We start from the raw sequence: 25694 nt of genomic DNA, 5'->3' as shown, positions 1-25694 counted from the left end.
ATCACACTGCTTAACTGTGTTTCAGGAATTATCCAGTGCACTGTGAACAAAAGCTTTCTACTCTTGCAACTCCAGCACCAGGTTATTGCTACCAGTACTCCTGGCTGAGGGAGACTTCAGCCAGAATCACAGAGCAAGTTGACTGCCTTAAGGCACAGGTGTCTTGCTAAGGAAACTTCTCTGTCTGATCATCCAGGAGGTACTCAGGCAGTCACACTCCCACCACCAGAGAATTTAACTGCTGGACCAAAGCTCATTACAGCATGTGGCTCCAGTAGGCTGACAGGTGCCCGCCTTCACTCCCATAAACACTTTACACTCACACAGTCAGACCAGGTTTCCCATAGTTTCATAAAGCCTTTTATTCACAGTGCACTAACACATAAACAGCTGGAGGTGGTACCTCCAAGGAGAAATCCCAAACAAAGGGCCCCGTGGGCTTTTATAGCCTCACAGCCCAAGCACACTAAAGTCTCTGCTCTGTCTCCTGAGTCCTCAGCTCCTGCTATGTCTCAGTGTCCCCAGGTGTCCCCTTGCTTTGGTCTCCCACCACCCAGAGCTCAATCTGCAGTTCACACACTAAGCTACCTGCACTGAATATATTTCTCAACAGTTTCCTTCTTCACACAACACAGAAGGCCCAGCAGCTTGATTGGGAAAAGCAACCCAGAAACTCAGGCACTCCTGAGCCACCTCCAGTGCAGGACTTCAGCCCAAAAATTACGGGTGTTATTCTTCCTGTTTTCAATTCTGTATGTGTTCAAGATGAACATGTTCTTCCAAAATCAACAACAGTAATAAAAAAAAGTGCAGCAATCAGCAGATTGAGTTCTAAGGTAGTTCCAGCAGCCATGCAAGGCCAGAGCTTGTAAACCACTTCAGGACTCTCATTCCATAAGCCACTTAAATTTAGAGGTAGGGGAGAGGGAGAAGAGAGCAGGGATTGCGGCTACACCTAATTTATATGAACTGGAACAAGATTCACATCAATCTGCAATACAGCTGCTCAGACTGTTTTACCACAGCCTGAAGTAACAGTGCAAGTTCACATTTTGAGACGGAGGATAAAAAGCAATTATAGCCTTAGAAATATATAGGTACGGGAAGGGAGGGAAAAAAGTCAGCATCCTACGATCATTTCACATCTTAAAAAAACCCCAGTCTTTCTGAATGGTTAGGGAGACATAAAAGAGTAAATGCTATAACTGATCTAGAAAGTATTCAAAAAAGTATTTATCCAGCTATCATGCACTGTGTGATTTTTCCTTAATGTTATGTCACTTGGTTATTCACTGGGGAAAAACAACCCAATGCATCTGTCAAAGAGCCATACATACACATGATCAACAGAATGTGTCTGCCCCAAGTCAAGAAAAGCTTCCGCCAAAGACATTAAGTATCACTTGGCAAAACATTTGTTGGTTTTGATTAAAGAACTTCACAAAAGCAGGAAGGGTGAGGGAATGCAAGGGGGAGAAAAAGTTTATCTCTTTATCCTAACAGCAAGAGAGACACACTGTAAATTTGCAGTAACAGCAATTAATCAAGCTGTTCACAAAATTAGTCAGTAATGCACTAATTTCTCCTGAAATGGGCAAGCGTAACTGAATGCATGAACAGAGGTCATCATGCTGTTGTGATGTACGTGTTTTTAATCACAATAAGCCTTTCAGTTTGTCTTCTCCTTCTCTCACAATTAACATCAATGTAGGTGAAAAATGCAGTTTTCTCTAGCAGCTTCAGAGATGTGAAACTGTCAATTCCCATCCGGGGCATACCTTTTCACAGAAGCAGTTTATTAGCCTTCTCTGTCTGTATATATAATGAATAAGCAGAAAACTCTTCAAAAGCCTTGACCACCTGCCATGCTGATCATCAAGAGTATTTCTTCCCTCTCTCTCCTTTTTCTTTTTCTTCAGTGTAACTGATTCAAATGGAAACAGAGCCAAGTTTCACCTGCCTCAAACAGGAAGAAGACTGGCACATCTGTTCTGCAGCTCCAGCATTTGTCTTACCTGGGTCGCCCCATCCCTGTATCTTCCATTAAGATGCAGGAGTTCCTAAAGATATCTAAGTATTGAAAGGATTTTTTTTATTTAAAATTAATGAGTGTAACAAAGGAGCTACTGACAAAAATCCAGCTTTCCATTCTGTTACCCAGGTCATTTGCACTCTAACTCTCCACCTGCATAATTTGGTGAACCAAGATGTCCCACCTCTGCAAGACAGAACAAGCAATTACACTTAACTCACAAACTTGAAACAGCAGCCCAGCTCCTGTGTGCACTGAAAATATATCCATATTTCATTTCCCTAAACACTCTTATTTCACTCTGCATCCCATTATAAAATTATATATATGCAAAACTGTCTATCTATCTGTCTGTCTATCTATCTGTATCTGCAAAACTACATCCTGGCCTCCTATGCAGCTAATTTTTTGCTCAACTGTATTCCCTTCAATCACCATTGATTTACTTTAGGTAAACATAAAAAAAAGCCTTGTCACAAGACAGGAGCAATCTTTTTAAAGAGGCACTGAGATGCAACACATCTCCTTTTGGCTCTAACCTTTTTTCTTCATAGACCAGGCATTATCAGCCCTCACTGTTCTATTTAAATTGGACTGCATTCTATGACACCATTCATGTGTAAGGTTTTGCTTAAAAAGCAATCCAGCTAGCTTATTCTGGCCACAATAAACTGGGGAGGAAACTGGACTTAGACCACATAAACAGAAGAAGACAACAGTAAATGAAAAAGATATCTCACCTCAGTAGTACCACATTGTCTGACAGGAAAGCTCCAACAGTCATATCTGAAATGTTTGTAACATTGAGGCAGTTACAAAGGATGCATAAAATTCAGTTCTCTCAAATCTGTTGCTAAATCACAGAGCATGAATCTAAAAAAAGCATTTTATGACTTAGCCAGTTTGTCCCTTCAAATATCATTATGTCATAAGTCTTGTAATTGAATGATTAGTTCTGTGATGTTCACGTCTGCTTTGTTGTTTCATTTTTATTACTACTATTATATTCTTGTCTACTTTTGGGGTTATTTTAAGACTGCCATCCTGACAGAGCAGCTTCCCAGTAACTTAAAACCTGAATCATTGTAACTGTCCAAATACTTTAATTATGCAATCACCGAAAAATTTTATCAGGAGTTTTGAACAGCAGAAGGGAAATGGAAAAAGCAGCTCAGTTTCACTGACCACCTGCAATGGCAGGAACTAGGAGCCTAAAAACAACCAGCTCTGCTGTTTTCTCAGCCTGCTACTGTATTTTCCTGATGGTCTCACTGCCAGAGTAATTGACATACCTGGGTAACCATTGCTATCCATATCAACACCTCCTGATATGGACTGGCCAAACATACGCAGCTTTGGGTTTATTGTTTGTCCAGACAGCTTCTACAGTAGAAAACACGCAAGTGAAATTAGTCATTAACACAAAAGATCCTCTAAAAAACCTTCTTACCAAAACAAAAATCCCAAAACATTTAAGCAAGATTTCCATGGCTACCAGGTCTCTCTTCTATGGGTTAGAAGTGCTACACACCTGCTGTCTTGCACTGCACCCACACAGCCCTAACAGGAAGGCTGTCAACTGCCCCTCTGCTCCTGGCTAGTAGGAGACCACTGTTGACTTGAACTAAAAACCCACACCTGCATTACAATACTCATGCTGACAGAAGCAAAATAAGGAACACATCAAACAGATTTCTGCATGAGGAAAAAATACAACTGCACCCAAGAGATTTTTTTATTACCTTAATTTCTGTGAGTAAAAGTCTTAAGAAGCATCTTAACAATATTAATGATTAGTTAAAACAGAAAATCATGCACAACCATTTCTTTTCACCAAGCCTACCAGCATACTCAAAGTCAAAATGATTAATTCTCATCCCATTTGGAAATTTTGGGTTCCGTCACCTATTACAGAGTATTTTCTGCCAGTTTGGACATTGTATTTCATTTTTGCCTCCCCCACACAAAGATTAATTGACTTCTAACATAATTTCTTTCTTCTTTTAATTACTAACACAAAACTTTCTCTAAGGTTGCATTGTAAATGCAGATGTCTGAAGCAAATTAACATATCAGAATCTCTTTCTCTATGAAGGCCATCAGCCAGCTTTCAATCGTTCTGCTGGGCTGCCAATGCAAGACCTGAACTCAAATCAACTTCTGACTGTAGAAGTTACAGACAGAGGAAACCATGAAGTAATTTTAAGTCTGTTGGAGGTGCTTCAATGTTTGTGACATGTGACCAACTTTTCCTGGCCCTCCCATAAAAGAATGCAATATTGGACAAAAGATCAGGCAGGAAATTTATGGGAAAAAAGAGTAGTTGAAGGTAAGAAAGATAGCCTGACAGTTAGTTTACAGGGAAAACAGTGCTACTCTGAGTACAGATCTCTTTTTCTACTTGTGGGCAGGTAAGCTTAAGACAACTGGAAGTAACTTCACCCCCACATTACACTCACATTCCATTTCTGGGGGTCCCAGTTAGGGTAAATCCCACCTGCAAACACCTAAAAGACATCTGCGGGTTTTTTCAGCCTACAAGACAGAAGAATTACGCTGCTTTTAAGTACCATAAATGAAAATAGCGGGACACAAGGCCAAGTCAGCTGCTTCTGCTAATACCTGCCACTGAAGCTGCTGAAGGGACATCAGAGAATGACACACACCAGCACTATAAATGATGAAAGCAGTAGGAGGGAGGAGGAAGAGCTAACAAAATGAAAAGGGTGAAAATATATACCCTGCTGGACATCCCTCCCTCCACCTCTCACAGCTTATTTCAAAGAGGAACTCCACAACAGTAAGATGGATCAAGAATATAGTAATAAGATACAAAATGTCTTCCACGTCCAGGTTAAAATCCAGGGCAGACAGGTAAAGAGATGAAATCGTTACACAGTTTTGGCTGCACACCGGACATGAACCAGTGGTGTGTCTAGTGCCCTGCACTAGACACTAGGAAATGGCAGAGAGACAATGCCTGTAAGCGGTGCCCCCTTCGCTGCCTCAGGACATGGGACAATGATAGGAACAGTTTATCAAGAGTCAATGACCACACACCCTGCCATTCTCTTGAGCTGGGTGTTTTCCCACTGGCCAAATAGAGAGACATGTGCTGTATCTGCTGGCCTTGCTCCAATAGAGAGGGAGAGATCACAAATAGGATGCCTTCCTTCCCACCCTACTGATCTGTCCTTAAAAAATGTAAAATTTGCCCAAGAATGACCAAAAAAAAATCCCGAACTAAAAAATCGAACCAAATCAAAAAACTAAACTATACTAAATAAAACAAAACAAAAAATCTGATCCTTTTCAGCAAGAGCTGGAAAGCTCTGGGGTTTTCAGAGAAGAACCTCCCAACCAGTGGCTCTTGGCAAAAAAACAGACAGACTCCTCCACATGCCCTACATTATGAATACTTCTAAAATGCACTGAAGAGTCACTTAACTTCCTCTTTTCTCAAAAGCAGTGCATGCCATATACATGGTAAAGAAGGACTAAACTTTTATAGTCTGTTGAAAGAGTTGCCAATATAACCACTGAACACTTTAATTCTGGGTAAACTGATTTACTATGAAGGATCCCATCCACCAACAAAACAACCAGAACTTCAAACACACAGAGAGAGGGAAGAGTCAGGCTTTCAGAACAATGAAATGTGCTAGATAGAGACTATGAGACGTATGTTGGGCAGCATGAGCATAAATTCATCTTCTCTACTGCCTGGCTACAGCAGCTAAATTGTACTGTGTTGTCTCTGCACAAGACACCATACCATATCCCCAACAAGGTTTTACTTCATCATAAGTGGGTAAGGGCGATGGTACCTAAGAATGGCCTTCTGACATATTGTCAGAATGCAAGAAGGCCAATAAAGTGGGTAAGGAGGCACAAAAGAACAGTTAGTAACTATTCATTCTCACAAAGTCTGCTTCTACAAGAAGTGCAACCTCCCAATTTCCCATGGGCCTCTCCACAATTTGCATGCTCAGCCTTCCCAGGGTTTTCATTTCTCCTCTGCATTAGTACTATCCCTAAAAATTAACACTCAACTTTTAAGACTCTGCTTGCTTCAAGAAGATATAGCTGACAACTGTAACAAAAGACAGTAAAAAATACCTCCTGACTAACATAATTTTACCTTTCAGCATAGATACAGACAAACTTTGGGAGAAGCTATCTTCAAACCAGAACTGAGAAAAGAATAGAGCTATGACATGGCTACCTATTAAGGGACTCTTAAGTATTGTTCATTTCTGCAGGTCCTGGGAAAGTGACTTTCAGATAGGGATCATAAGCAGTAGTGTGACATACCATAGAGTATTGAGGGATAATACCATTGGCATCCCCATGGTAAATGTACACTGCTCCTATGTAGTTATCCTCCTTAGGCGCTCCAATGGCAACATCTGTAAAACAGTGCAGATTTCACAATCTATTCCATTAATCCAATTTTTCCCTAATTTTAGGATACAGCTATCCATAGGAAAACAGCTCCCCATGCAAAGGTGATCACCAGCTTATATGAACCTTGGTGGAAGAACTTACTTAATTTTATTAAGAGCTCATGTTAAGATAAACTTTAAAAATACATAAATGCATATGAATTTGTAAACATATGTATGTTTCACATAATCAGATCTTGTGCCTAATTAGATACATGTTCTTTTACAAAAATGTGTTTATCAACCAGCAACCATACTCAAAAAATTAATTTAGAATCCTTTTATGACCAAATCTTCAACCCATGAGAACACCAGTTTTGTGAACCAAGACAAGACTGGCAAAATATTTACTGTAGCAGTACATTTAGGTTAGCTGAAAATCCAAGGCTACACAAAGAGGCTGGGTATATTAAATGGATAGGCAAGAATTAATAGTAACTGCTGAGAGTGACTTTTCAAATTACAGTTGATCCCACTTAACTGCAAACTCCTACAGAGAGCATGATCCCACCTCCTGTTCTCCTCTCCTACTTGGATCTAGTGACTATGCTATCTGCTAAAATTAAGCTTTCCACAATTTCTTCGTATCCATGGACTGATCCAACTCCCTCTCCAGTCTCAGCATCACCGTGACTGACCATATATTAGCAGGTACACACAAGCACATGTCCAGATGCAGAGGAAAAGCATGTTCACGATTTGTGAGGGCAACCTGCAACAAGGCTGGGTTAGGCTTAATGGGATACTGTGTCCTGAGTGGCCTGGAAGAAATAAATCCAAGCACACACTAAGTTGGCCTTTGTTTAGAAGTCCTTAATCTGCACTTCCAGAAACCAGGGCAGAAAAGGAACATTGACATTTTGTTCTCACCTACTGCTCTCACAGCATGGGGTCTCACATTGAGCATCCTGAGAATGGAGCAGGGGGAGAACAAAGCAAAAGGGAGAAATTAATAGACTCTGTGTTATCAGGAGTGAGAAGCTACTTCTGAATTATACATCTTGATAAGAAATAAGATTATGTCAACAAAACCAGAAAGGCTTGGAAAAATAGGCAAATGGTCAAGAAGTCAGACATAGGTTTCTGTTTTGTTCAGGGTGAGGGTATCTACAGCCTTTTATAAGTCATACAGGGAAGAAGAAAATATAACAGCAAGGAAAGCAAAACAATGTTTCTGTGACCTGCACAGACACAAACTAAACGAACAGCAAGGACAGTCAGCTACAAAACACTTTAGCACACAAATCCTACATAAGCAGATTTATCTTTAGGTTGAAGCCAGGTGCTAGTCAGGTCTGGATAAGCAATGCATGCCATGCAAGACTGACAGTGTCACCAGTGTTGCTCACACTTATGGAGAAACGGCCATGGAGGAAATCGCACTGACCTGGGAAGCCATCATCATCAATATCACCAAGGGCAGCCATGCTCTCCCCAAAGTGTGCATTATAGGCACTGTCACCATCCAGGGTGAGCTGCTCTTCCAGCACTCCCTAGCAAGCAAGAAATAAAAAAAAGTCAGGGAAATGGTGCAAGCCCTGGATGAGGCAAGCCTTCCCCATGGAAGCTGCCCATGTGCTGTGGGAATGACCTGGGGCAAAGATGCAGCCTATCTCTTGCTCTTTGCAGTCAGATTACCTGGGCTCTAGAAATCGAATTTACTTGTATTTTAAACACCTTCTGGATTTTAGTTTTAAAGGGGGAAGGGAAGACAAAGGAGTGCATGACTTAACCAAAATACTAAATTAACTAAACAGTAACTCAGAGGTGTAATTAAATGCAGTCACAGGGACTAGTGAATCATAAAAGTTTACAAATGCCTAAAACATAAGAGCCCAGAGTTTGCTCTACTCGCAGATTACATCTAACGACCAAAAACCCCAGTTCAAGTTTTATTCAGCTAAACTCCTGAAGGAGTATTTTTCCCTAAGCAAAGAATATTTAATAATTTGATTTGAAAACATTTTAAGTACAGGACAGAAGGATTAAAGCAAAGTCCTCCAAAAGCCTTCTTAAATTAAGAATAAGGAAATATATTTAATGAAATAAAGGGACTGAGAAAAGTTGAAATTAAGTAGCTTGGTACTACTATGTCATGAGAAGCCTTATATGGTGCTGGTATTTCCTGCCCACCCACCTTCTGGTCAGATTTTTATTTTCTTACCGTCTTCTCTTCAGGGGAAATGAACATTTCCACAAGAAAAAAAAATTAGTTACACAGTCTAAGTCTGTACCCACTTCAGGGTTGTTCTGGTTTTGCTTCCTTTGTGAATGAGAATAAGCTACTCTCTGGAACATGTACTAAAATCTTTCACGCAGCTGGAAGGAGTTCCTGACTTCAAGAAAATCCCACATAATGAAATTGAAACACAACAGGCAGGCCTGTATGTGTGACTCAGTTCTTTGCAGTTGTCACAGGAAAGGGCAAAATATAAGCGTTTCAAATGTAGCACCATTATGCATGCTTGTTTTATAATACAGTTTTCTCTGATCCTCTGTAACAATCTCTTAAGCAAGGGTGCTTGCAGAATGAAACTGACACCATTATGATTTTTTGCCTTTTTTTAATATACCTTTTATATACCTTGTATGTATCCTCAGTGCTCCTAGCATGCATTATTGTAATTCCTTAAGTCTGATAACTCAGCATAGTCCTGGTATTCTGTTAGGCCAGAAGACCAAACATCCTAGAGACCCCACAGCTGGAAGCCAGAAAACCCTATGCTATCTTGAGAAACCAAAGTCCTCTTTAAAATACATCCTGTAAATTAAGATTAGGCCCATCCAGGGGAGAATTCTTCAAGATGGGGAGATATCATGCTATACATTCAAGCCTCTCACTGGTGCATCTTTGTTAGATGTGATAACTTGTAAGGTCTATAAAATTATACATGATCTATCAGGTGTGTACATTTTGGCACATTCCACCTTGACAAAGTGGTACACCACAAGGATCCTTATTAAATACCAAGGTTAAAAACCCTTTATCCCTTAACTGTGTCTCGCTCTTAATTTTTGGGAGCAAGGAAAAGACATCAAAACAAAGTTTAAAATGTCCACTGCTCAAAATAAAGCCCACAATCCTGCAAGCCATTGCTTGTGCAAATAATTCTAACACTCCTGGTGCAGGAGTATAAGAAACTCATACTAGCTTCTTGACTATTTTATAGAAGATAAACATTAACTCATGTATACTCTCAAAGTGAGCAGGAAATGTTGGTTATCTGTTTGGCATTCTGGACCCTATCAGTAGAACCCAACAGCAATGCTGCAACATAAAAGGTGAAACCTCCTGTGGATAAAGCTGAAAAAGTAAAGCTCAATTAAAGGAGCAGTAATAAAAAAAATTACAGCAAAAACACTTCTCAAGTCTCCTAAATGCTAGGACTTCTGGTGAATTTGAAGTCTAGCACAAATAAATTCAAAGTTCACTAAATACAAGCCAATTTCATTTTAGTCCATAACAACTCTTCCTTTAAGACAGCAGCTTTAAGACCTGAACATTACATATTTCATAGTATGTAAACAACCACTGTTTTCCTATAAATAAAACTTAAGAATGGCTTTGGTTAGCCAATGCAATGAAGTTCAGACTTTTCCAAGACTATTATTAGGTCATCTGAAATCCAACAATAACAGCTGATAAGAACCTCCCCTAAAACCTTTATATGGGGCATAATCTGAAAGTAACATGAATTCAACCTCTGCTTTCTCTCCTCTTCCTCAGTCCTCGGATATTTGTGTTCCAATTTGTGTTTCAGGTTTTAGTGACCACTCAAAACACAAAGGAGACTCAAGTCAAAACTGCTGACGCTTACTTGGTTTTGGCATCAAATCCATATAAAGCCACAAATGCCACCAAGTTTCAACATACAACCGGTCTTTCTCAGATCTCCTTGAAAGATTTACAGGTTTCTGTTGAATTTGGTCTGGCATCTGGCAAACTGTGATACCAAATGAGTCCTCCTGTGACTTCATGCTCTGCTAGAGACATCCAGAGCCCCACTTATTTGAAACATCGAGTTTCACCAGGCAGTGCTAGAAGGACATACTTGCCAGGGACCCACACCCTCATCCCTTACCAAATCACCTCCTGTACATACTCACATTTCCTCTGTTGATATAGACTGTGACTTGACCCTCATCTCTGATCTCAGAAAACAAAGGTGCTCCAACCAGTAGGTCTGACAAACCATCAGAATTCAGGTCAACTGCACATAAGGAGGAGCCAAAGTAAGAGCCCATCTGTAACCAAGTTGAGTCACAACAAAGCATTCAGTATCTGCCCACACGCAGCAGGAAATCATATAGCATGTTTTTTGTTTGACTTGGTTATTCTTTTAATTTCACATGATGACTTGCTACTTTATCACTCACAAGCACTCCTATAGAGAAAGCTTTAGGAATAATTCTGGCAGAAATGAAAACACTTTACTATAACAGTGCATCAAGCCTGAATGTTTTACCAACAGAATAGAAGTTATACACTGGGACATACTTAAGTGAGACACTTAAAGAGCTGTCTTAGACTAGCTTTTGCTTCCCAAATGCATAAAACTAGGAAGGCGTGAAATGAGTTTCCCAAACTAGACCCAGATGGTGATTATTCATGCCCAGTGACAAAGTGCCTTGCAGCTGGGCACCACAGATGATTTGGGGATACCTTAAATAAATAATGAAAGAAAAAAAGAAAAACAGGCAAGAGGCCGTGAAAACAGGTACCTAAGAGTACCTCTTGATAATAGACTATCCTTCCCTATTCGATTTGTATAAATCACTGTCAAAGGGCGTACTGGTTGTGGGTCATAATCATTGCCTTTCCTCTCATGTACAGGCAGATAAGCTGAAACAGAAACAAAGACTTTAAATAAAAGCTTTTCAGTTGATACAGAACAGATGTAAACCACTTTCAATTTCCACTTATTATTGCTTGATAAACTTAATTGCTTAAAATAAACAAATACTTCATTATTTTTTTATATGGGTGAACATTGATGACTATCTCCCAGCCAGAACCCACATTACATATTTCAAAACACACTTAAACACAAGAAGGAAACCAAAAACAAGAATGATATTTCACCCTTATTTCATTCACTTCTGCTAAGGTAACATCAGGCATACTCTTTGAAACCAACTACAAATTATAGCCTCAAAATTAAAAGCTGCTTCAGCAGGAAACTGAGGAAGATGCCACTTCTATTTGAACTTCAGTGCTGTCTTCTACAAAGTAGGAAAATCTGAGGTTAAAGGAATAATTATTTATGTTCTTGAATGCTTTTGCATTCCTCATAGCAGATGCTTGACCTCAGTGCCTGTAAGTTAACATTCATGAGCCCGAACTATTGGACATGCTAGAAGATGGGGAGCAGCAATGCTATTCTATGCAGTCTCTAAGATTTAATAGTTGCTAAATATCAATGCAATGTGACTGAAGAACAGAATTTAGTTTGTTAATGCAGAATTTTTTGTGTGGGTTTAAAGCTGGACCTCAAATATCATTTCATTCTAGTTATTTTGTAGCTCAAGCTCCCTTGTGGATTTTTTTGTTCATTTTTTTTAATCCACAAAGATTTTAAAATAAATTTCTCATGGGTAAATTTCTTATGGGTAATGAATAAAAGTTATGAAAAGCATTTTATTATGTATTCAGGCAGTTTTCAGGAAAAAGCTATTATTTACTTAACTGCAACATGATATGTCTGCAGCATGGGTGAGTTCACACTGTTCACAGTTCAGATAAGAACCTGAAGTTTGCAAGCTTAGCATTTGTAACAAGGTACTGAATTTTCTTTTTTTTTTTTTGTCTGCATTTGATTTCTTAGTTCAGCCTCCATTAATAAAAAAAGAAGAAAGAAACTGGCCAGCTGTTCATATCTGCCTACCAAGAATGTCAGAGCAATAAACTTTCACACTACTGGGGAGGATATAGCATTTTATGAGAGCTCATTTCCAAGCAGTGCTCATTGCTGAGCAGGTCTGGTTTTGCTCCTACCACAAAACAAAACAAAAAACAAGAACCAAACAAAAAAGGTGATTTAGCACAGTCTTCTTTTTAAAATAAAATTCTCATTTAGATTTTAGAGAATTTATAGAAGAATATGCTAATGAAAAAGAGCCCTACAAGTACCTGAATGATGTAAATACTTGATTAGTTAAGTTACGTAGAAGAGTAAAGCAATTAAATTGAAAAGGAAAAGGTTTTGGCTAAGGCCTGCAAACTTTCTGATGGCTCTGTTTATTAGGCTGAGGAATAGTCAGGAGCACATCCTTAGAGATATTTAAAACTCAACAGGGAAAGAAATTAACAGGAAGCAATCAAACACTGGATGAACTGGGAGGTCTTTTCCTTTCAAGATGTCTGTAATTCTGCTAGTGCAGAGAACGTAAAATTTTGCAGAGGCCCTAAAATACAAGTCACACCAGGCACCTACACATGTGGGCTTGCAGTTTATTTTATTAAATTTATTTCATTAAATTCAGTAAATTAACATCCCCTATTACAGGCAAGTTTTTAAATACTGCAACTGTGTCTTGCTGGAAAAAAAAAACCAAGATATAGTAACACTCCCAGCCAGAGGATAAGGGCAAACACTTTGGGTCTTCCTGAGGCTAGCAGGTCTTCCCAGAGCCAAAAGCTTCCAGAAACCTTTTTCTTTTTTTTTGTATTTCTTATCCTTCCAGAAGAACACAGGAGACCCCAGATAAGCAGTATAATTTAATCACTAAGTTATTCCTAAGAAAGCATTTTTTGTTGTTACCTATGGCTAGACATACTGTCCATTTTGTTTCTCCTGCAACACAGCTCCAGTAAGTCCCCAGATGAAGAACACAAGCTGTTCCTCATTGAAAAACAACATCAGACTGGGGAAGCTAGATCTCACTAGCATTCACTAAATTTCATGGAGGGGGAAGGCAGTTCAGCTTTAAGAGAGCAGTCTCAAGAACAGAATGCAAGACTGATTTATAGTTGGAAGGGGAAATTATCATCTGTTGAGGCAATGAAATTGCTCCTCCACAAAACAGTGTAATGCAACATCCACCTTGTCACAGCACAACACAGGAAAATAGATTGGGGCTTTGCATATTAAACTAAACTCCAGGTTATCCACATCTCCCAGTAACATCTACTAAGAGAAAATCTCTGCATCTAGGCTCACCTGGTTGTCCCACACCTCAGAGGTACTGCTACAGTCACATAAAACTAAAGAGAACCACTATTACAATTTCCAGCAAGATCTTCTATTTCAGTCACATGGGCATTGAGCAGACACTGCAGTCGTGACTGCTACAGAAGAGATGGCATACAGCTGATCTGTAAAATAGGTTTAGCTCTTCTGGGAGGATAAGAAGAAACAGGGTTTGCTGGACAACTTATGAAGGAGCGGAATGAAAATTATGCTCTGGGATGACTCTGCCATTATTTCCGAACCCCCTCTACCCCGCCCCTCCTAACAGATAACACACATATATAAATGCTCACCTTTTTTCCTGAAGCCTGAAAAATCTTTATTAGAGAGCCTGATTGTCTGTCCGTTCTGAAAATATAAACCTGAAAGGCGAAAAAAGAAAAAAAAGTTAACCAATACTAACTATGAAGCACTTGTGCTTTCTAAATAATATCTAAATCATGGTCATGACTATTGCCAGGATCCAACTTCATGACCACTTTACTGGTCAGTCTACTTTTAAAAGATGACACAGAGTTCTCCACGGTCCTGAAAAATCACAGGCTTGTCGTAAGAAACACTTGAATATTATCTTGTTGCCTACTTTTTTTTAATTTGCTTATGTATGTGATGTATGTGCACATGTGTGCACTTAAAAGCACCTAGGCAGGCAACTTTACAAGTTTCAAAAAAGTGGCATCTGGGGACCATCTGGAAATAAGTAGGGCAAAAGACTGAGAATGCCTAACTCTGATCCCCTTCCCTTTTATCAAGCATTCCCTTATCAAGAAAATGTGCCAGCACATACTGCATTGGAAACTTCATGATGCTTTAGCAACAGTCAGAGTAGAAATCCCAATCAGACCACCCACAACATTTCCACTGTTTCTGTCTGAAGCAATTTTTAAATCAGAAAACTATTCAAACACAGTCTATTCATTGCTCATTTCCACAGGAGAAACCGTTTAATCTGTAATCCTCAGGGATAAAAGTATTGATGATTCAAGTTCAAGAATACATCTCGTACCAAAATTTCAGATGTGAAGTACATGGCTTCTGGAAAGGGATTCCCTTCAACAGAAAGTCTGGTTCAGTCAGTCCTTGAGATTCCTGTGGCATTTCACAGGCTCCCTCCTAGCAGGTGCTCATACAGTTTGTAGGAGAGAGGATCTCTTACTTCCAAGGCCATGTGAAAGAGCCAAGAACTGGAATGTGGTGAGTTATTAACAGGTGGTGAGACAGAGTTCAAAGCTGTTTTCAGTCGAGAACACAGCACAGGTTTACTGTGGACAATTGCTCTATATACACAGGACTCCCTAGCTTACGCAGTGACATGTTTAGCACAAACAGCATGTTGCCAGGTGTCTCAACTCCAAACCCAGTCTTAAATAATGACAGTCTTTGTGACTTTGGAGCAATGACCCAGTCTTATTAAGAATCTTGGCTTTAACTTAAGTGAAAAGGTGTGACAATGCTAATCACTTTCTATCAGAGAAGTGGAAAAGATCAGCTTATTAGCGTATTTGGAAAGCACAACAGGACTACTCATTGTAAGGTTCTGTGTTCAGCACCTCTTACTAAAACTTTGCCATGTGTTCCTGCTACCTGCATCTCATGCCAAGGGAGAATAATGTAAGCTTTAGAGACTAGAGCAGTAGTCTTTAAACTACAGAGCCAGCTGCTTTCTTGTGGATCTCTTGCTAGCAGGTGTGTTTCCACACCTTCATCCTTGCAGAGAAATTAAATTTGTTCCACAGAAAAGCAGCTTGGAAGGAAGGTGCACTGTAGCAGCCATAATAGAACATCTGGGATAAGGAAACTATGTCTTTCTTATGCACATGTCCTCTCAGTAGCAACTTTGATGCTACTATATCCTGTACCTCCTAGTCACGCCAGACCAGGTGTAAGGATCAAGTTCATCCTCTTATCCCATTCTCCCCACTTGCACTGCTACCCCCAGGACATGGTCACTATCAAAAACAATCTGCCTGAACAGGACAGCATTATGGGTAGTGAAGACTTCTCACTGCTTGTAATGATTCAGCTATATCTCATGTCACTAAAGAGCATGAGAACCAAAGGGAGGAAGATGGAAGGGGGCTGCAGGATATCTCTGCTCAAGCAAGTGGTGACAGGAGGCCCCAAAAGGATTGCATTTGGAAGAAAGAGAGACAAAAGCAGATCCTTTACATTCCTTCTCTCCCTCTCCCCTCTCCCACTTTTCCCACCTTTGGTTTAGAAGAGTATAAGAGGACACAGTGCTCATCCTCAATCAGTTTCTCCAACAGCATGTGGATACTCAGCACAGGAGAACCAGGCTTGCCTAACTCAACAGCCATTTCCATCTAGCCATTCATTTGTTTACATCTTTGGGACATGGAACCTATATACGCCCTTAAAATCTTTTTTGTTTCCTTCCTTCTTAAGAGATTATCACTAAGATTTCTAAGTATAGCTGGCAAAAAACCCACACTCTAATACACTAAACATCAAAGTATTATGAAGTTTAAAAATGGCATCAAGTCACCTAATCTCATTCTACTAGAGATGATATCTTGAAGTAAATACTGAAATAGTCAGATGTGTGAAAAAATGAAGCAGAAGACAAATTCTCTTTCACAAGTATTTTCATTTCTACAAAAGTTTTAAGTAATACCTAAACCTAAACAAAAGCAGTGTGAAAGAGATCTTGTCTGTGTCTCATTAAAATGGGTATTGTAAGGACTTGGTGGGAAAGAGAGGGAAGAAGGGCAAAGGATGCAATGCATCATGAGGGACAGGTTGAGAAAATTTGACAACTTCACCAAACTACCTCATCTCTCCCCTACTCAGTGCTCAAAACTACCCTGCAGATAAAAATCTCTTGTCTTGTCATACATGTTAGAACTGCATCAGTATTATATTTCATGTTGCATCCAACCCACATTACTGTTTGATAAAGAGCCACACCTTTCCGATGCCTCCATCCTGGGGAGCTCCTCCTACAATGTCAGTCATAGTCGGCTGAGAGAAATGACCTGCTGTCACTGCATATCCTGAGAAGTAAAGGAAATAAATAAATAACCATGACAGGAAAACAGATCAGCCAGACAGATCAGGCTTATAAGGCTTCCCTGCTCCTTGGCTGCACTTAAGAGTTCAACAACCTTTCTGCTCAGGATGCACCAATATTCTGTTCAAAAGTTCATGGGGATGGGAAATGAGAGTGCACCCTCCAGTATGCTTCCAAAAGCTGAGACAAGAAAGCCATGTGTGTGGAGATGACCAAGGGACACAAGCAGTTCATATTGGGAGCAGTTTGCCAACTGCAAGTCAAGAGAGGGAAGTAAAACAGGAAAAGGCATACACAAAAAGAGAAAAGTGATCATATGACCACAGAGAAAGTATCATGTCAAAGAGCAACAGTCCCACTTGGATCAGACAGGAGTGTCCTCCTTTGGCTAAAATCACTGCTCAGGAAGGCTTGGAAAATCATGTCCCTTTTTGGTCAGGGGAGACAGAAGAGGACATTAGGCAAAGAGAAGGCAATTGCTTAAAGTAGGCAAAGAGAAGTGAATAGCTTAAAAAGATTTTTTCTAGGCAAGACGAAAAATGGGATGATATAGCAAAGAAAAAAGTGTGTATTTGAAAGAAAAATATCAAAGATTCAGCCTTATTTCATATATTAAAATAAGATATAATAACTAAAGATGAGTAGAGTAGCTTTCCTTCTAAGGCTCCTTTGTATTTGCCTTGCTCTTTTGCTACAAATTATGAGGCTCTCATCAACATGGTAAACCCTATAATTCAAGCCTATCAGCGGCAAAACCAATTTATGTCTGCAAACAGGTAAACATTAACTCTTCATTTAGCTATCACCAAGCAGTATCTACAGAATGGTGTTTTTTTAAATATTAACAGTTACGGGGACAGTGAGAGGTCAGTGAAAGACTTTAGTCAAACAGTATCAAACTGCTGAAATGCCTTCTAGGTCTCAGCAGTCTTAGGCACTTCAGGATAGGTGGAAGCCATTAAATTAAGTATTTCAGGGACATTAGCTAGTTTTAGAGCAAATAAAACCCATTGAGTTAAAGATGTACCCAAATCCAAACCTTTCACAACTTCCTTCAGTTGCCAATAACACATTTAGATTGCGTTATTTTTGTTGAAATAAATATATCTGCAATACAAATTATGTAATTAGTTGTTGCACCCATTTTAAAGGCACACATAAGCAGACATGCAGTTCAACTAGTAATAAATAATTTGCCTGTTACAGGGCAAAGGCAAGAATGTTAAGATAGCCCACCACAATCCAATGTGCTGTTAAAATGTCTTTCCTATATTAGTCCAAAAAATTACAACAAAATGTGGGGGGAGGGTGTTAGAACAAGAGAAAAACTGAGTATTTTGAATGCTTCTTTGCTTCCAGTTAAGTATAATTTTAATGCAAATATTCTTCCTTTCACACCTTTTATAAAAATACTCTGTATAACCATAGAAACATACACTACCAACTTTACAGCATCAAAGTCTTGAAACACATTGTTGGACAATTTCCTTCTCACAGTGAGCACTAGAGAGCTGCTTACCAAGGTATGTGTACCTCCTGGCTATCACAGCATCATCATTCAGCTTGTAGTATGTGTTGTCAGTGAGATTCAGTACTTTGACAGTTCCTGTCCAATAGTAAGATCCTGGTGCGCCCATGATGACCAGTTCCTATAACAGGAAAAATAGAAGTGTGTGGGAAAAAGGGTAGGAGGAAAAAATAACAATCAAAACTTTACACATTAATGGAGAAGGGACAGGATATTTACTTGAAACACCAATAATAAGTCTATCTGTAACAACCTCCATTCTGTGTGCATTTGAACAGTATCCTTCCTTCTTCCCAAACCTGGAGGTCACTGCATATACCCTAGTGACAGATTGCCCTTTTGTAGTCCACTTCTGCTCAGCTCTTCTGCTGCAACAGAAGACTTTCCTCAACCTTACTAACCATCAAGCTTATCCCTGCTAACATAGTTCTCTGAAAAATCTCTCTACTTGCTGCCTTTCCCAAACATCCTTCAGAAGACCCAGAGACAGAAGTACCTCGGCCCACACAGAACCTATCACTCAGATACAGATCATGCCCTGATGCTGGCTGAAATGCTATACTAACCAACCACGATGGAAACGGCACAAAGGATTTTGATTTTACAACTATGAAGCTAAAGAGCTGTCATGCACTCAACAAGCAGGATGTGTGTTATGTCCCAGGTGGAACATTTTGCCCACCTCTGTCATCAGACACTCTGGTCTTTGAGAGACAACCTGAATATAGAGTCATCATAGCATCATAAAAGGGCTTGGGAGCATTACAGACAACCAGAATGATTGAAACATTTTCAAAGACCATAGAAATCAGGCACAGTTTCATCCAGCATTCAAAGGTAGGTGTAATGGATAATGTTTTTGAGTCAAAATCCACTGTACATTTACATTCAAGAGAAATTCACAAAATGTTATCCCAAAAAATCCAGCACCCTTGCAGAAAAACCTTGCTCCTGGATGTGGTTTTAAATACCTCCAGGAAGGGACCAAATTAAGCCTGAGGAACATTAACCCCAGGAAGTTCTCCATCCCCCAAGAAGACATGAGAACAGCTACTTTTCTCACATCTCCATTCAATGCAAAGCCATGGGTGGACTCCATCCTTGTGGGAAATTGCTATTATATCTGAGTCCCCTTCAGGTAACCAGTTCCAGTTGAGGGGAGATGTAATATAAGGGATTCTCCTAATACAGGGACAGGAATACAAAACCAACCAAAGAGCAGCATGTGCTTAGAAATAGCTTTTTCCTTGTTATGGGCCATACCTGTCAGGTCACTTACTGACAGGAAAAACTACCATCCAAAGCACTGAATACAGGATAGAGGATCACCTGTTTGATCCTCTATCACCAAAAAGCCATTTATCTGCATTTCCTGCTGCCATCAGACTGAAGTGATAAAAGTTCAAAGGTATCTTTTGAACTAGGGTAGCAAAGGGAAATTTAACCTGGGAACAGAACCAGGCTGGGGAAAGGAGATAAGTCAGGAAACAGCTGCTGCTGGCTGAACATCGAGTTACCCGACAGTGCCCTTGTGGCAACATTGCCTGCCATCCTAGTTTACTGAAATGGCAGAAGGCAATTTCTGAAAGAGAAAACCTTTATTCTAATTGTATCAGCCTGGAAATTGTGTAGATGAGTGCATATTTATGAATAATTAGGAGAGTATATGCTCTTAAAAATTTTAAAATAAAACAGAAAGACACAAGTGAAAAAGCCACAACCCTGAAACATCAACAAAAGAAAAAAAAATCCAGGCATAAGGGAACAAATTCATTCTTGACAAAACTGAAACATGGCTGATAGTCTTCTGTCCAGGAAAGAATGTTAGAACAACTGTGGTGTGTATATTCTACCATATTTTTTTCCTCCATCTTTCTGCAACAAAGAACTGTAGTAGAACTGAAAAAAAAGTGTTTATCATCTGTATGTATGTGCATTATATTCATGCACATGTACATATACATAAACAAAATAATTCAAGAAAGACTTTTACATCATCACTTACAGTAAAGAGCTAATGACAGAGAAATACCTCTATGCAAGTTTTGGGATGTACTTAATAAGAATATTCCCTGAAGACATTTCCAGAGTCAATTCATCTGTACTTGTCCACAGAGCATGAGAGACACATACACATATGTATGAACCACTGCAGTGTCACTGTGCAAGAAACAGACACCTGAGAAATTAGACAAGGCAGAAGGGTGTTTGCTGGCAGGAAGGGACCATGCTCAGCACTCAGCCCACTGTCCGAGCCATACTTGGGAATCTCCTCCTGGGACATGCAACAGGAGAGCCACTTACCAACCCCAAGCTTTCCATGCATGTGCCCCAGCTCACCTTGGTGAAGAAGCCTGCGATCCCTGCCTGGCATGAACCATGCTCCTCCCCATACTTCTTCTTGTACTCTGGATGGAAGAAGGGAAGAAAACAAACTGTGGTCATCCCTGGCACAGCACACACATTTCACCTGAGCACCTGAGTTGCTACTCACACAGCCTGGAGAGACACCAGCATGCAGGGCTCCAGGGTTTTATCAGTGGATCAGCCACCAAGGTGCACCATGCAGCATACTCACCCACATCAGGGAGTATTGCAAGGAGCCAGCTGGGGAGGGAGGCCAGAGTGCTCCTACAGAGATGCTAAACAAGCAGTACCACAGCAGCATGAAAAGAGCAGCAGCATTGCTCCAGTAAAGGTGCATTAGAAGAGGGTTCCACCTATAGCAGATCATCATTGCTCAGGAGGGGGGAGCAAAAAGTGATGCACATGCCTGTGTGCCACAGACTCTGCTCTAAGAGGTTTAACTCTCAGGCCCATTACCACCTCAGAGAAATAAAGTAATATTCCCCTACAATGACAGTCATCAAAGCCTCCAGAAACATTTCTGGTGAGGGTGCTTCTGGACATAAGCTCCAGGAAGAAAACGGTGACTGAGGAAAAGCCATGTGTATCTACATGATCAGACAAGAGTCTCTTTTGCAGGATGTTTAGATCTGCTGATTTTCATGGCCGCGTGCTTAGAGATCCCACTTCACAGGGAACACAACCAGCACCCTACAGTTTTTGTTTATGGATTTTATATAGCAATCATTTGCCCTCTAAAACCTGAGGAATTTTTACTTTCTCTTTTTGATGATGAGAAAAGAAATATTTCTAGGAATACATTAAGTTCACGGTGAGAAGCAGGAAGAGAAAAAAAACAAAATCACTTTCCACCCCACCCAAATTCAAATATTTTCATCTTGGAAGTATTTGAAACTTACAGCTGGATCCAGCCTTCCCAGTTTTTTTTCCAGAGCATTATTTTCAAATATCTACCATAATATCTCTACTTCCTGTATATTACAGTAATTCATGTTCAGAAACAATTGAACATACCACCTAATAACTGTGAAACTTTTTTATACTTTCATTTTAAGCTTCATTAACTTATAGCTAAATGATAAAAATTATCATGAAATCGATGAGCAAACTACCTCTGGAACCAAGCAAGTTCCTTTGGAGCTGCATTTTGTGTTATTGAAGATCCGAAGGAATTAATTATAAAAAATGCTGCCTTCTTGCAAAATATTTTATGTAGACATACATACACACACACACACACCAGTCTCCCTTTTGTACTACATACAGCCTCTTTCTAACATCATAAAGATGTTCAGAATTTCAGACATTTGGTGAGGTCATACCAGTTGCACAGGGAGAAGTTCAGTTGGAGACACCATACAGAACAGAGACTTGATCCACAAATTACAGTCCAAATGCTCACCACTCTTGGCCAAGGCAGGGTCCTGCCAAAAGTGATATGCATCCCAGCAGACCAGAAGCACAGCTGGGTCTCCTAGTGGTAACGCATGACAATTCCACTAAGAACTAAAGCCCATATTAGTCCATAGCTATTGCTGAATAGTGTTGGGGTTCTGAACTGCTAACTCTCCACATACAGATTCTCCAAGCAGTACTTGCCTGGAGAATTTTTTTTTTTTTAAAATCAATGTGAACATCTTTTTCATTAAGAGAACCAAGGAAAAGAGATTCCTCCCTCCAATATTTCCTGAAAAATAATTCTGTGCATGTCCTAAAAGCCCTGCATTCACTATAGCAGGATCCCCACCCTTGCATGATGCAATGAGGAAGGTCAAAGCACATTTGGAATGAAATCTGGTGAAAGATATGAAGGCTAACAAGAAGGGCTTCTTCAGATACATCAACAATAAAGGGTACTAAAGAAAATGTAGGTTCCACTGCTGAGAGGAAACAGGGACCCCTTGCAAGAGGAATTGCAGAGAAGGCTGAAATATTGAATGGCTTCTTTGGCTGCCTGTTTTGAAGTCTGGGGTGACATTTGCTTTCTTCCTGTCTTCAGGCTCTGTTTGCTTCTTTCTTCACTGCCAAGGCCATGAAATTTCACAAGTGGAAATGTAAACATGGAGGCCCAAACACCTCAGACATCGGGGCTGTTTGAGAATTTAAAGCTCTAGTGACACAGAGGAGAGACCAGCACACCAATTTCAGGGGGAATCAAGATAGATATAGTCCTCCACAACAAGCCAGCAGCCCAGTACAGACAGACACCGGTCTCCTGGATTTCTGCCTAACCCTTTCAGCAAAAAACTACCCCTTCTTATCTGCTCCCCTAACTCCCATCCGAGTGATGTACACCTGCCTCTACATCCAAGCAAGATTCCTTTCCACCCATGGCCAAGGGGAGGCACTCATCCTAGATGGTCACATCCCTGCATCACAGACTTCTGTCTGCTCCCTAGAGCTACTCTGCCTCTCCCAAGCAATAGATGAGCCCAAAAGAGATGAAAACCAAGATTGCTTCTACCTCGCTTCCACTTCAGTGCATGGTAGTGACACATAACCATACAACATATCCAGCCAGCCACGAAGTAAAGCAACCAACTAGATAGAAATTATGCAGTTATTGTATCAGCTCACAGTTTTTGTACACCTGTGCGTACAACCTGTGCATGACATTAAATTTATGTGTTTTCACATAGCTCCAGGCAATAACTGCAGTCAAGGGAAAATTTGTTGTTTCCACACTTCTTTATTCTTTCTTGTCTCTCTGCCTACTGCTGTGCATTCCTGATTACAGAGACTGCAAGCCATGAAACTGCTGCAGCAACAGCGGACAGCAAAGCAGCATGATAAGGTTGAGTCTGGAGGAGGTTGCAGCCTGTGCAACTTCAAAGATGTGCCATGAATAACATATTCAGGAAAAAAGAGAAGAAGATGGCAGGATAATCTCAGGTTACAAGAAAAGTCAGACGGAGGAAGAAGTAATTGCATAAAGTAACACACAAGAAAAAGAATAAGCTTTGATGTGCGGCAATTCTGAAAGTAAATGCCCCTGAACTTTTTCTTTGAACAAAACTCTCTGCCAAGTCTCTACGCAAACTTCAGAGTACAATAAAATAACCTATCATCCTCAAAGATGTAAACTATCACATGTGCTAAAAGCTTTTTGTATCCTGTTTTACAGTATTTCACTGCTCTAGGAAGAAACAGTAGTAATCTTTCTGAGCTAGCACTGAGATACTGCGTTTCCACCATAAAGCAGCGATGTTTTGATGGCTCCCAGAAAACCAAATGTGATTTGGACCGTGGGAAAAATTCCTTTTTGTTTTGGATGCAAGGAATATGAGCATGTGCTGTTCCCCTTACTAACCAAAAGGATCATCAGTCTTCCCCACTTCCACCATCAATTCTGACCACAGAGGAGTAGGAAACCATTTCAGCTCTCCTCATCAACTGGACTGCCTCTCACAGTACACACAACCATCCTTTGTAAACCGAATGCACTGGGGGAATGAAGAAGCAGCTCCCTTTTTTTGTAAAGCCGTTAAAACTAAGGGAAAAATAACCAGCTGAAAGTATTGTGTGGAAAACTGTGGCCCGATAGAGCAGCTGTACCACATCCAGCTCATCTAAACCAGATTAGTTCCTACTCAGAGATTGTATTTAACTATTCAGTTTGCTGCTGTGTTCTAATTATTGCACAATTCCAGACTTCTGTCGGCCCTTTCAGGGAAGCCAGGCAAGAATAAGATGGATTGAGACTCTATGCAACTATGGTTGGTGCAACTATGCTGTTGCCCCAGTGCCATCTAGTCCAGAAATTTCCATTTCCTCCTGATGTGCACTCAGCTGGCCTGCACCCTTCACTTGTTGAGACTTATCATCTTACGTGCACTAAAAACAAGGCTTCTGGAAGCAAGCACACTACTCTCTACCCCTGTTTGCACATGGCAAGATCCAGAGAAGGTTGAGACGCTGGAATCTTGTCAGGCAAAGGCCTGTGTCCTAGTGCAGGGTTTGCAGCCACAGGTCTGGCAGCCTCCCAGCAATAGCCACAGAGGCTGTCAGTGTAGAAGCACTTCAGACTCGATGATTTGTGCTAGCCATTCATCAGTGTCAGAAAATTATTCTGCTCCTTCCAGAAAGTGAAGGGAAAAAAGTTACAAGGATGACTGCAAACTTATTTCACAGCAAAACTTAAACAATTAACTGCTCTGTGTGATACACCACAGCTATCTCTCTTGGAGCTTGTTTTATTGAAATTTAAAGAATCAGGAACACACAAATGCAGCCATTCCTTGTGACACTGTGATTTCACATCTGATGGGGCGGGGGGCTGGGTGGGAATCAGTCCCAAACACTCAATTTTCACTTTCCTATGCAGTGAAATTAAACCAGCATAGTACTGCAGCAACCCTGCCAACTTTCCACTGGCTGCTCTATGTGTACTAGGCCCACACATTTCTATTTTTTAGCAATTCCTGGCAAATATCCCGTCAGATTAACAGCAGTTTTACTCCAAAAACATGATGCATAGATAAACACAAGTGATTCTTCGCTTACAGAAACCACATCCCCACCATGGCTTCAGGCAGTGCAGAAGCAGTAACAAAGGCTCAGAGGGAGCGCCATTGGCATTCCTGCATGTGCACAATGTCCACAAAGTTAGTATCAGATGATTTGCAGTACATAACATCTGTGTGAGGTCTTATCCTGATTTTACTGACACTAACTGTCATGGTTTGACTCTGGCACAATGCCAGGGCCCCCATGAAAGGTCTAAAATGGTTACTGTGAGATGTGACTCAGAAACGGAACAAAGCAGGCTCCCAGTTTGGGATGAAAAACACAACACTTTAATAATCTACAACACAGAAACATAAGGGAAAAAAGAAAAAAATACACACACAACAATCTACAGTGGAACACTCCCAAAACACTCCTCCTCCCCCCAGTCCTCTAAGATTCAAATCTCAGTCCAATACCTTCTTTCACACAAGCTCCTCCCAGTTCATCAGGAGAGAGGAGTCTCCCTCTTGCACCATGGGCCTCCCCCGTAAATACCGTGAAACCTCCTGTGTTTCTGTGTCACACGTGGCAGCCGCCCAGAGAGAATCTGCCGTGGTGACCATCTTCCTTCCATGTCCAGCGCTTTCACCAC

At 40.4% G+C, this 25694-nt stretch overlaps 1 protein-coding gene across 5 annotated transcripts in view; it reads right to left on the bottom strand.

The window, feature by feature from the left end:
• Positions 1-25694, bottom strand: part of ITGA9 (integrin subunit alpha 9) — a 244994-nt gene that overhangs the window by 199065 nt on the left and 20235 nt on the right. For 4 of the 5 annotated variants that reach the window (XM_064421279.1, XM_064421270.1, XM_064421263.1 and 1 more), the window contains 10 exons: positions 20567-20634; positions 18218-18347; positions 16596-16681; positions 13961-14029; positions 10585-10722; positions 7865-7970; positions 6347-6441; positions 3325-3415; positions 2773-2818; positions 2132-2218 (listed from right to left, as the gene is read on the bottom strand). In XM_064421279.1, coding sequence (XP_064277349.1) covers positions 2132-2218; positions 2773-2818; positions 3325-3415; positions 6347-6441; positions 7865-7970; positions 10585-10722; positions 13961-14029; positions 16596-16681; positions 18218-18347; positions 20567-20634 — 916 coding nt within the window. The remainder of the gene's footprint in view (positions 1-2131; positions 2219-2772; positions 2819-3324; positions 3416-6346; positions 6442-7864; positions 7971-10584; positions 10723-13960; positions 14030-16595; positions 16682-18217; positions 18348-20566; positions 20635-25694) is intronic. The other variant, XM_064421253.1, reaches the window with a different exon arrangement.

This window comes from Passer domesticus, chromosome 1, assembly GCF_036417665.1.
Source record: "Passer domesticus isolate bPasDom1 chromosome 1, bPasDom1.hap1, whole genome shotgun sequence".
Taxonomy (NCBI): Eukaryota; Metazoa; Chordata; class Aves; order Passeriformes; family Passeridae; genus Passer; species Passer domesticus.
The sequence above is the reverse complement of the archived record's forward strand: the minus strand, read 5'-3'. Positions and strand labels throughout refer to the sequence as shown.